This window comes from Tympanuchus pallidicinctus, unplaced genomic scaffold (assembly GCF_026119805.1).
Source record: "Tympanuchus pallidicinctus isolate F22 unplaced genomic scaffold, pur_lepc_1.0 scaffold55, whole genome shotgun sequence".
NCBI lineage: Eukaryota > Metazoa > Chordata > Aves > Galliformes > Phasianidae > Tympanuchus > Tympanuchus pallidicinctus.
This window is the reverse complement of record NW_026294775.1, coordinates 254,319-266,604: the sequence shown is the minus strand read 5'-3', so window position 1 is coordinate 266,604 and position 12,286 is coordinate 254,319. Positions and strand designations below refer to the sequence as shown.

Here is a 12,286-nt window from a genome sequence, read left to right as displayed (position 1 = left end):
TACTTACATAGGTCTGTTTCCATTTCCCTTAAGCCAATAGCAACGACCTCTGCAGCAGCCAGATCTAGGCAGAAAACCAAGTTTCTTCCGGCCTGAAATTTCAAGGAAATGCACTGTTTTAAGAGTGCCTGCCGAAAATATATAGAAGCTTTCAAACTGATTCAGGAGGAAAATATTCTCTCAGACAGGATAGCATCAAGGGGAAATGGTTTGAAACTGAAACAGGGGAGATTTAGACTGGACATTTGGGAAACGTGGTTGTTTTTGTTTTTTTTTTCCTCTCCCAGGAACAGGGCAGTGAAGCACTGGCACAGGGTACCCAGAGATGCGGTGGACGCCCTGTCCCTGGAGACATTTGAGGTCAGGCTGGACAGGGCTCTGAGCAACCTGATCTAGCAGTAGGTCTCCCTCTTTGTTGCAGGGGAGTTGGACTGGATGAGCTGCAAAGTAAATGCAAAGACAGGAAGTGAGACAAGCAGAGCAGCTATTTCTTGAAGAACTTCTCTCAAAATCGTTGTTTCTTGTGCAGTGCCACATCAGGCTTGCAAAAACAAGCACTGCCCAGGAGGAATTGCTTCTTCAGAACTGGAATAGGGCACTGTGGCTGCAGAATGACCACATCCACTGAAGATCGGGATGGCTTTGTACTGGCACCTGGGAAGTGCACAGCTGTGACCACCTCATTTGTTTACTGGACCCTGAAGGCTACTGATAAGTTCACAGACCTTACAGTAGCCTAGCCAGCCTAAACTAAACATGCCTGGAAGCTGAGAAAAATGGAAAGAGATCCTTATGTTATGTTCCCAAGGTTGAAGAGCTTTTTTTCCAGGGTTCATGAAAAACACCTGAGGTACAACAGTGACATGATGATTTTCAGGATGTAATAGCTTACTACTGGAGAAGGAAAAAGAGTAACAACAAGCACAGCTACTAAAATCACTCAGACGTCACTCCCAAAGGAGCCACCAAGGTATTAATATTCCTTTAGAGATTCTGACAGAAAATAGAAATCCCAAAACTATCCGAGGATGGTTGAAATGCTAGTAATAATCCATAGATGTCAACAGAGTATGGTAAAAATGAGCTCTAAATAAGAGGCAGAAGAGAGGAAGCAAGTCAGTCTGTGAGAGACAGTGCTTTCCCAGTGCTTTCCTCATTGTGATTCTTTTGCCTGATACAAACCATGAGTAAATCACAGCCCTGAGATTGTTTGTCAGAACAGAAGATTGTTTGTGGTTGCAAGGAATGGTGTGCTATTCTCCTTGCTGAACAGCTCATAGAGTCAGGAGAACGCTGTTTTCCAGGGTGTATAAGGCTCTCTGGAATTATATATGAAGATATGAGTCTTCCACAAGTGGCTTTTGGACTGGATAGACTGATGTTAGCGTTTGAACTTAACTTCCTCAGACCTCTCTTCATGCTCTTTTTGCAGGAGTACAATGAACACAATTGAGTGTCTTCATCCAAGAATTGAGTAGCTTATTTTTTTCAGGTAAAAGTTGGGAGCAAAGTAATATTTATGCAGTTTGGTCAGTCAGGAGACTAGGACCCCAGCATGACAGTGAGTGATCTCCCACTATATAAGTCTCTTAGAAATTTTAGTAAACTGGAATTTAAGAGGGAGGACCCTTTACTTGACACAAACCCTACTGATTCCCTGTTCTTTCTCTTTCCAACTATTCTCATCACCTCTCACTCTTTTTTTTTTTTTTTTTTTTTCCTGGGATCAAATAGCATGTTTCATTGCAGCATACCTAGCTTTGCCACAGCATCAGGGACCAGCATGACACATTTACTCCTTCTGGTTTGTTATGCCTCTTTGCTCTATACGTCTATAGTGGACAAGCAGCTGAACTGTGCTTAATGGTATGCAGATTGTCAAAAAGATAGCAAAGAAAAAGGATCCAAAAATGCCCAGTGCTGTAGCTGTACTTTCTCAAGGATACAGTTTGTTGATTTAGGTATGCTTCCTTTCTGTGAAGAAAAGCTAAATGCTAAGTAAGAGATGAATGTCCAAGAAGAGAGCCAATGGCAGAAGGAGGAAACCTTGGTAATACCCTGCCAACACTTTTCCCTGTCTTATTACAGAAGAGTGAATGGCCCATCAGTGGTTCATCTCTACGTGCAGAGGGTCCAGGGGCACAGTGGTAGTGAGGGGAAAACCAAATTTCAGGGTTGAGGATAAAGGCAGTCTGTCCGGCCTTGTTCCAGAGCTATCCTGGAAGAGCCATAAAGGTGACGGACCAGGTGTGAAATCCACCCATACAAATCAAGGGGAGCAAGGGGATCACTTCACGGTCTCATGGGGCTTATTGCCTTTGGCTATGGGACGCAGTAAGGGATGCTAGTGAAGAATATTTTAGGACTGCATGAGACTTGTGGGATAGTTATGGGAAGAACCAAAGGCAAGGAAAGGGAGGGATTTATGTGATTTGGGAAGGAATCAAATGGAGGGGAGAAGAGGGATAAAGGCATATAAAAGGCAAGTTGCTGGCAAGAATCCTTGTTTGGATGGGTCAAAGGCCCCATGCCTTTGCCTGACCTGACCCTTTCTTCTTCTCAAGTTCTGCTTTCCTGAGTGAGGGACTCTATTCTGTGTGTGTGTGCTTTGTGTACAGAGGACAAAGCATCACAAACTGGAGCCAGATCACAGAACACAGGTACTAGCAACTGGAAAAACAAAAATGAGTGAACTTAAAACTAGCAACTATTCCTGTGTGAGTATCCATGTGAGTATGAGCACTTGCAGGTGTGAAGGTACATGAGAACAGTGCAGTGGAATTCCTAGATCACAGCCTGAACCAGTGAGCATGTGAGTGGTTGATGTGGGGGAAACCAAGACCCACCCTCTCCTTCCCCTTCTCAGCAGTGCTTCTGGGAGCATGTATGCAGTCTGAGTCTGCGTGGTTTTCTCAATTCAATTTCCTCTGCACAGCTTGCCAGCCACTGTGCCCTGAACCCATAGCATTGCACAGGGTGCAGAACCACTGCACCATAGTACAGGACCAGACACTTGGTCTTGTTGATCTTCATCCTACTGGCTTCAGCCCATCAATCCATATCTTTCTGTAGGGCCTTCCTACCCTCAGGCAGATCAACACATCTCCCCAGCTTAGTATCGTCTGCAGACTTACTGAGAATGCACTCCACTCCCTCATCCAAACCATCAGTAAAGATACAAAACAGGATGGGCCCCGATACTGAACTCTGGGGAACACCACTCATGACCACGGCTCTGATGAGCTTCAGTGTCCAAAGTAAGTATCTGCAAGGTTCAGTTAAGTAAGAGTTTTATTTGTGCTATCACTCTCTTAGGAGGAATGTGATAAGGGCAGGAGGGAAGCAGATGTGGAGCCAGGAGGCAGTCAGGGTGTCAGTAGGCATCAATGGTTTCCTGGATCCAGTCAAGGTAATTGCAGACCTTGGTGTAAACTCCAGGATAACCTTTCAGAGCACATCCATATCCCCAGGACACAATTCCTTGCACTTCTCCATTGCACACAACTGGTCCGCCTGAGTCACCCTGGAGAGAAAAATTTAGAAGCATAAGCTGATTTAGAAGCAGAATCTCGTCTGGAAAGACTGTGACCTGGTACAAAGAATCTAGGGAATGTACAGGGAAATGCAGCAGGCCCTGAGATGGGATATCCATCCCATCCACAGGCAGATACCAGTCCTTGTTTGCTGGACTCCCTTAGTTCCTAACAATTCACGGTGACTATAGTTTTCCCAGCAGATCTGGCTGGACTTGCTATTTTTGGTGAAGTCCATGCGGCAGCCAAGCCCTGCTGGAAAGATACTGTGTCAGAAAAGAACACTAGATGATGAGGTATCCTCTCTAGTCCAAGGGTAGTGAGGCGCTGGAAGAGATTGACCAGAGAAGTTGTGGATGCCCTATCCCTCTGGAGGTGTGCAAAGACAGGTTGGATGGGGTCTCAGGGCAGCCTGATCTGGTTGGCGGCAACCAAGCCTGCCTGTAGTGGGGGGTTGGAGCTCAATGATCTTTAAGGTCTCTTGCACCCTAAGCCGTCCTACGATCCTATGAGAAGGCCTAAGCATGCTGCCAAATGTTGAAACACACCATACAGTCCGGGGCACGCTGCAGTTGTGTGGCCCAGGGCTCTGCACCAACATCAGCTCTTACCTGGCATGAGTCTTTCCCACCCTCCAGGAACCCGACACAGATCATGTTGCTGGTGATTTCACCCGGGTAAGCCTCTTGGCACTCTTGGTCACTCAGAATTGGAGCATTCAGGCACTGGAGAAGTTCAGGGTAATTGTCTGCCAGGAGAGTAAGGACAACGTTTGTTCTTTCCCTGAGACCCAGTACTGTCAGTTAACAAAAAGACCTGAAGGCCTATCTGCGAGCCATCCATGAGAGCCATCCAGGAAAGCAGGGTATAGCAAACCCTTAAGCTACAGGAGCAAATCTGATGTGCCTTGTATGCTGAGGCATACTGGCAGAGCAGTGCGGTGACCATGCAGGCAGAACAAGGAAAGAAATCAGGTGAAATGTGTGTGGAGTCTCATGAACATGGTGGTAGAGCGGGAGAAGCGCAAACAGCTGCTTGCAGTGCGTGCTGATACTCACAGCCATTGCTCAGCGTGTTTCCCCACCCTGAAATCAGGCACTCGGTCCCCGCACTGGCGCAGGTGCTGGGCAGAGCTATGGGTTGAACGTCAGTAGTATATTCCACTGCAGATTCCAACTTGATCAACATAATGTCATTATCAATGGTTCTTGAATTGTATTTAGGATGGCGAACGATTACTGATGAACTCCTGACTACTTCACTGTCTTCCTGCACATCGATGTTGTACTCTCCCAGTCTCACTTGTATACGGCTGCAACATTGCCAACAGAGAAAAACAGCAGTTAGCCGTGGGTTGAACAGCTTCGTGCCCCATGGGGTATGCACAATCTTGGAAGAGAGTAAGAGAGTGCTGCCCTAATCAAAGGTTAATGTGTCACAGAGCTCTAGAAACTTTCTGATGTTGTGGAAGACAGAGTCTGGAAAGCCTTGCCAGGTGGGCATCCTGTCCAGCGGATGAGAACAGCAGATCCTGTCCTCAGCTTGCAGCTGTGTCAGTGGAGGATGGATGGATGGAGGACTCCAGACACCTAGAGCAATGCTTCAGAAAGGGAGATTAAGTCTCCCACTGCAGGGAAGCATGATCCCTAAGCTGTGTTCACTCTGCACAGCAGCATGTCCTAAATTTGGGACAAAGAAAGGTCCACAGGGAGGATCTGAAGGAATGAAAAAGAACAAAACGGTAATGGTAAGCCACGCAAATGGGGACAGAAAGGCATGTTATGTTGCACAGAAAAGGATGCTAAGAGTGCAAAAGTATTGGAAAGATCATGTAGAGAAGTGAGACCGAGCGTAGAGTTTCTCCTTTAGTCCTCAGGTATACCATGCATTGTATTGCCCCATTGGATTGTAATCTCTCGTGAGGCGCCCAAGTTCCAGATCTGATGTGTTTGCAAGATTTGACTAGAACCTATCCAGATACTCAACCCAAGCCATACTTACGATTTATAGCAGTGAGCCGCTGACAAGACCCACTGGCTGTTGATGAGGGAACCTCCACAGAAGTGATACCCAGAGTTCAGGGACACCTGGTAGGGAACCGAATGCTCTGGGCAGGTGTAGCCTCCCACAATCTTGTCATCATCAGCACCTCCCGGGAAAGCAACTGCAAGAAAGAGAATTGGGTTTCACAGCTCCTGGCCTGACTCCATTCTCTTCAAGCGTAGCCACAGCCGGTGAGCTACAGACAAATGAGCAAGAGCCAAAAGAGCATGAAACTTCAGAAATCTTCACACAACACCTGAAACATCCTGCTGACTTCTTCCATCCAGTGCTACTGTGAAACGTGAGGCTTTGTCTTTACCACCTCAAGTCAGGAAGAGAACAAAAGAGTAAAAGCTGCCAGAGAACCTCACAAATTAGCTGTATGCAAGCTTCACTGTGTTCCTTCCATTTGGAACATTCGGAACAGAATGCAACAACTATGGCATGGTAGACAGCTCGTGGTGGTCATCTGTGTAGTGTGCAAATTGGAAGAGAGCAAATGCACTCGAGAATGTTGGCAGAATTTCTAATCTTCTGGAGGGAAAGAAGCAATGAACAAGAGAGAAGGAAAACGCTGGTAGCAAAGGAATCAGGGTAAACAGAAAGACCCCGTGGAGCTGGAGAAGAACGCAAGAAAGAATGTCTTTGAATGTATGAAACGATCTGTTTGAATGTGAGAAAGAACATGTTTGTTGAAGCCAATGGAACAATGGTAGCCAACCTTTTTTGATCGCACATCCCTATCAGCAAAAACCCTTTCAGCACACCTGTCCCTCCCTGCAATATATGAATTTTTACTCATTTGCAAGTTATGTATACGTACTACCACAATTCTAATGTTTTCTTCCCACACCCTAATGGATCCTCTTGCATATCCCTGCACACTCCCCATTTCAGAAACCACTGCACAAGCACGTTGCAGGCGAGAAACCTGTCTCTGACCACCAATTACAGATGCCAAATGCAGAAGATATGAAACCCATCCCCAGACCCTCCCTGGCCTTCATCAACTCAGGGACTTGACATTTGTTGGTCAGGTGGGATGTCTTTCAACCTTGTAGCTTTTGAAAAAAATTTTTACACAAATGTGTCCCCCCACTTTGTGAGGCTGTGTAAACCTTTTGCACCCACAAAAATACTGCAGAAAGGGATTCACAGCTTTCCTAAAAGAAAAAAGTTTGGTGCCAGACTACCTACCTTTGTCACATACTCCCTAATTCTTGTACAGAAAGAGACTGCCAGCCCCTCATAGTTTCGTATGCCCCTGTCATATCCTACCTTCTCTGTCTGTCTAGGAGGCTGATATAGAAGAAGAAAAGCGGAATAGTCTGCCACTGGAGAAAGGCGAAATGCAGGTAGAGAGGGAGAGCTGAGAGGTTACGAGAGAAGGTTTGCTGAGCTCAGAAGCTCATACCAGCTGCTCCCAGGCAGGAGACAATCAGGAAGAGAGAATTCATGGTGCTTCCACCACCAAGCTCTGTGACATGTACAAAGACTAGCCTCAGAAACTCCTCCGCTTTATGCTCCCAGAGAGCTTTATCTTTACCAGCCCACGGTCTCTCCAGCTTTAACTTTCCCAGGGCCTTGCATCAGCCTGGACAAATTTACTTATTTTATCTGAGTGCAGTGATGATACAGCTGACTATAATACCTAAAGCAGAAACATGTGTTTCTAGAAATGCAAGCTGACGTTGCTTGTTCCTTGGTAATATCTAAGACAGCTGCCCTCCATTCAGCAGCCTGCCTTCCTCAGTGCTTCTGGAGCCACCAATACTTTGCTGCAGCCTCACTGCGTTAAACAAGATAACTGCTTGCAGATGGAGTCGTATACCTCAGGAGTTTATGTTTGGAAAGAGCTGAAAAATGGTCCTATGGGATGTCCTCTTGTAGTGGGCAGAAGAGAGTATTTACCATTCATGAAGCAGTATATCTTCTTTAAAAAGAGGAAGAGGGTGGAGAGAACGTGTCAGGATTTTAACCTGAACTCAGAGGAGTTCATTCATCATCCAACAGAATGGCCTGAATTCTTCACAGAATCACAGAAACACCAAGATTGGAAAAGACCTACAAGATCATCCAGTCCAACCATCCACCTATCACCAATAGTTCTCACTAAACCATGTCCCTCAACACAAAATCCAAACGTTCCTTGAACACCTCCAGGATCGGTGACTCCACCACCTCCCTGGGCAGCCCATTCCAGTGCCTGACCACTCTTTCAGAGCAGTAATATTTCCTAACATCCAGCCTAAATCTCCCCTGGTACAGCTTGAAGCCATTCCCTCTGGTCCTATCACTGGTTACACAAGAGAAGAGGCCGACCCCCAGCTCCCTACAACCTCCCTTCAGGTAGTTATAGAGAGCAATAAGGTCTCCCCCGAGCTTCTCCTTCTGCTGCAAGCTCCGGCCTTGGCCTGGGAAAAGGTCTGCAGTGTCCTCTTGTTTATTTAAGCAGGTAGCATAGAGAGGCTTATAGAGACATTTCTCTCTAAGGGCATTACCAGCTGGCCGCCTGTAATGTGTTTTGTGCTGTTGAGAGTGGCTGATTAGTTATATTAAAGGGGTATTAGAACAAGAAAGAAATGAAAGAGAAAAGAAAAAGTTTGTTTTTCCATCAGGGCTTCCTGTGACCTTGGGAGGAAGCAGGTGTGCTGAGACCCGACCTGGGGCACAGAGTGCTGCCTGAGGGCATGCTATTTTGCTGTTCTTTATGATCGACTGACCACGATGTTGGAGTCCCACATATCACTGCTGAGGTGCCTGAAATTCTTCTAAGCAGACTGGACGATGACTGCCCACACAACAAGTGCTTCCCCACAGGAGAAGGCAGCTCCTTCCCTTAGTCTCAAAGGGAGCCTTATATGGGTTTGTGTGCATCTTTCTGTGTTAGGGAATATCTGCTTAGGCATCACTCAGACCAAGGTGTGTTCAACTTCTGCCTGCACCAGTCCGTCACAATGGAAACACTATGTGGGAGCAGCACTTTGTGGTTTCCTTTCTCTGGCTGTGAAGTATGTGAAAGAGCCTTGAATTCACCTCCTGCTTTGTATTTTACCACATCATTCTCCTTAGTGCCATCTTTGGGCCTGTGGGGAACTAGTGACCAAGAACCTGTGCTTCTATAGCACTAATCCTGAGAAGTGTCTAGTGCCTTTTGTCAGCCAGCAGTACCACAGTTCTTAATATTAGGCTATGCATTTGTGTTTCTGAATGCCTTTTTTCTTTAAGATAGATGCTGCTCCATTGCTTTGGCAGACCCTCTTGCCTTCCAAGAGTCCAGGCTCCATTCCCTGACTTTGCCCTTGTTTTCCCTCTGCTCTTCTCCTGCCCCTCTCCAATCGGTCTCATGTTTTACAGAGACTCTGTCTCTCCTTCAGGCAGGGTGAGGATTTTGTGTAAGTGCTTAATGCTCTTGCTGCATTGTGTGATCACTCATAGCACAGAAGTAAGTGGCAGCATCCTTGGATGTCACATTCTTGATAGTCATAATGGAGAGATTGTTCTTGTCCCTGCTGATCTCAAACTTGGCTTCACTGTAACCTTCCTCATAAGAATTCTGATGCCACCGAGAAGTGCTGGCTATTAACTTCAGACTATTTCTTGAAGGCTGCTGGTACCACAGGACGTAGGCAGGCCTGCCAGAACAGGTGAGGTCCACACTCTCTCCAGCTCTCTTGAGGGCATATTCTGGCCTCTGTGTGACAGTGTGTCCCACACCAGAGCCTGAAGGAGTGAGAGAGAGAAAATGAGAAAAAGTAAACACAGTGGCCTCACAAGCTCTTCACTTGCACCTGCCCCACGTGGCCAATAAGAAAGCCAAACAGCGCAGATGGATCTGCAGTTTCTCACCAGGTAGAAGAGCAAGCAAAATGGTCAGCATGACGAGGAGTAGCTGTCCCAGAAGAGAATGAGGGAGGAGAGAGAGGCTGGAGAGACTGATACCCCTCGCCTTGTTCAGATTTTCCCATCAGCTTGGGCGGAGGACAGAGAAGACACGTTTCACATCGGAAAATGTTGTTGCTGAGCCATTAAAAGCAAAAGCAAGCGTTTGTGTGGCTGTGAGATTTGTCTGTCTTTGGCCCGCCTGCCAGAGAAGCAGAGATCTGAGCTGATGACAAAAAGGTGGGAGTGTTTTCAGACCAAAACATTTTGACTGGATGTTGCTCTGACCGTCATTTCATCTTTGTGCATGTCTGGGCCTATCAGCCTCGGACCCAAACAGTGAGTTTTTAGCTTGTGTTCAGCAGTGGCTTGAATTCAGGACAGCCTTCCCAAGTTCATTATTCCACTAAATTTACACACACATTGTTCCACTCTGGAGAGACGCTCTTAATACATGAAAGACAATTACACCTCACAGCTCAAGACTTCTGCCAGACAGAAGCAAAAGATAATTGAGGCAAAAAACTGTGCTCCGTTTGATTAAGATCTGTTGTGCCAGACCTGTTAAAAAGCCTTCCTTCTGACAAAAAACAGACCTTAGCTCCTGAACAGTCAAGCTATTTCAGAGACTTAATGGGAAAGGAAAGAGTCTGTGGAGACCACCAGAACTTATTCTGTGATTACTCTCTGTTGCGGAACTCTGAGTCAAGGCAAAACCATGCGTGTGCTGCTGGGCAAAACAGTCTTCTACTGTCAGACCCAGGAGAGTTTCTCTCTTGTTCCAAGATGAGCACTTTTATTCAGAGTAACTTTTCTGTCTCAGGAAGGAGAAAAAGGTTGTTCAAAGGACAGACATGGAAGACACAATGTGAGAGCTAAGGTGTTTCTGTTGTGACTTGTGTAACATTGCTGCCTACTGGAAAGAAGGTGGATACACAGCCCGGAGCCAGACCACAGATCACAGGTACCAGCGGCTGGAGAAACAAGAGTGAACTTACTGACTTCCTCCTGTGCCTGTGTGAGTGTCCATGTGAATGTAATCACTTCCAGGTGATTGTGGGGGCACGTGAGACCAGGTACGAGTAAATGCAGAGAGTAGAATCGAGGGGCAGTTAAGGGGCAGGCTGTGAGTCACAACACAGCTGTGGAAACAATACCAACTGTGCATGAACACGTATGTAGTTTATTTCAGAACAGGCATCTTATGCAGTTGGATTTCACAGTACATCACAAGGACTTGGCTTGGTGGTTTCTTGCTACTGCAGTGGAAATAAGCCACTACTTTAAGGACCGTGAGTGGGACAGGGATGCTGCCTTAGAACTCTTACCAAGGAAGACACTGGGAGGACTTTGTGTGTGAGAGACCTGACATTCTTTATGCGGGTATGAAACATTCCATCAGGAAGAATTCATGCAGTAATTAAAATTACATTCACATCCTGCTTGTTCCTCCTTCTACTCTTTTGTCTTCAAACTAGGAATGCTTCAGACTTAGCTCGAAATCAAAGAGAACGCTGAGAATGTGCGAGAAGAAAGACCACAGGGTTGTCAGAAATGTACACACAACTCGTCCAAGGATGGAAGGGGAAAAATGAAAGGACAGAGATTGCCTTACAGGTTATCAGGCTGCAGCACAGACATAGGTATGAGGCATATACAGATAGATGTAGCATGTATAAAACTGATGCTTCATGCAGAAGAAATCTGGACTGTGTAAGCGATTTCTGAATAAAAGGATCAATTTCTGAATAAAAATATATCTATATTTTCCTGGAACGTGATTTCATATAAGATCACATTCTACTATATCCCACCTCTCTATTTCTACTGAGATCTTGTTCTCTTCAGTTCCGGATATTAGAACAACCTTTCCATGCACAGTGAGTATCATTGTATGTCTGGATTTGACTGACAAGCTTTAAGAACTGTCATGACTGATAGAGGATGAACTGCTGATCAGAAAAGAGGAATTCAGCAATGAAACGGAACCTGCTTGACCTCTCTTGGACCAGCTCCTCAGCAGCCTATGTTTTGTGAGTAGCCACTTGACCTACATACCATGATCCTGTGCTGAAGCTACTCCCTTCTGAGGAAAGGTACTGGAGAGGAGTTTTTGTACAGAAAGCAAGTGACTTTGAAGTGTTGTGTCCAAACTTGAGGCACAGAAATAGGTAGCTGAATGGTTCTTCTTCACAGACATGATATCTAAACGAAAGTATTCTAGGCTTATCCGCTTAGCTTCGTATCCAGTGTGAATATCACCCTTATATTCCTGATTTGGTCCATTGGAATAATAGATTAATTGCAGCCCTTTTCCTGGCTGCTGCAGATACCAGTACATATAATTGTGATTGTCATTTTGACTGCATCCCAGGGTAGCATTCTCATCTTCTTTCAGTACCAGACTTGAGTTTTGTGTAATCTTAGCTCCTGAGAGACAAAGCAAAAGGAACACAGTTAGAAAGCAGACTGCATTCTCCCCCCAGCAGAACAGGCATGATGTCTCAGCTGATGCCTTACTTGCTCCAAAGAAGCACAAGACCAAGCACCACACTGTCCACATTCTATTGCTGCCTCAGGAGTCAGAGAGCATGCCCTGTGAGGGACTGACTTACATGGGTCTGCTTCCATTTCCCTTAAGCCAATAGCAACGACCTCTGCAGCAGCCGGATCTAGGCAGAAAACCAAACTTCTTCCTGCCTGAAATTTCAAGGAAATGCACTGTTTTAAGAGTGCCTACTGAAAATATATAGAAGCTTTCAAACTGATTCAGGAGGAAAATATTCTCTCAGACAGGATAGCATCAAGGGGAAATGGTTTGAAACTGA

General features: G+C 45.9%; 2 protein-coding genes and 2 gene segments (V, D, J or C); all 4 read right to left on the bottom strand.

The window, feature by feature from the left end:
* LOC128091911 (M1-specific T cell receptor beta chain-like) overlaps positions 1–12,286 on the bottom strand; it is a 71,588-nt gene that overhangs the window by 32,798 nt on the left and 26,504 nt on the right. The window contains exons 1-2 of one of the 2 annotated variants that reach the window (XM_052705318.1): positions 11,979–12,021; positions 11,599–11,888 (exon numbers count right to left, since the gene is read on the bottom strand). The exons of the other annotated variant lie outside the window; for it this stretch is intronic. Coding sequence (XP_052561278.1) covers positions 11,599–11,888; positions 11,979–12,021 — 333 coding nt within the window. Of the gene's footprint in view, positions 1–11,598; positions 11,889–11,978; positions 12,022–12,286 lie in introns of those variants that run through there. 2 annotated transcript variants of the gene reach the window in all.
* LOC128091910 (T cell receptor beta constant 1-like) overlaps positions 1–12,286 on the bottom strand; it is a 54,491-nt gene that overhangs the window by 18,329 nt on the left and 23,876 nt on the right.
* LOC128091916 (trypsin II-P29) lies at positions 3,207–5,707 on the bottom strand (the record flags this gene model as incomplete). Its single annotated transcript, XM_052705325.1, has 4 exons — positions 3,207–3,523; positions 4,145–4,281; positions 4,592–4,845; positions 5,535–5,707. Coding segments are annotated over 4 exons (714 nt in total), but the record flags the coding sequence as incomplete, so codon positions are not given.
* On the bottom strand, positions 8,702–9,775 carry LOC128091915 (T cell receptor beta variable 20-1-like). The segment is given in 2 exon segments: positions 8,702–9,299; positions 9,426–9,775. Coding segments are annotated over 2 exon segments (351 nt in total).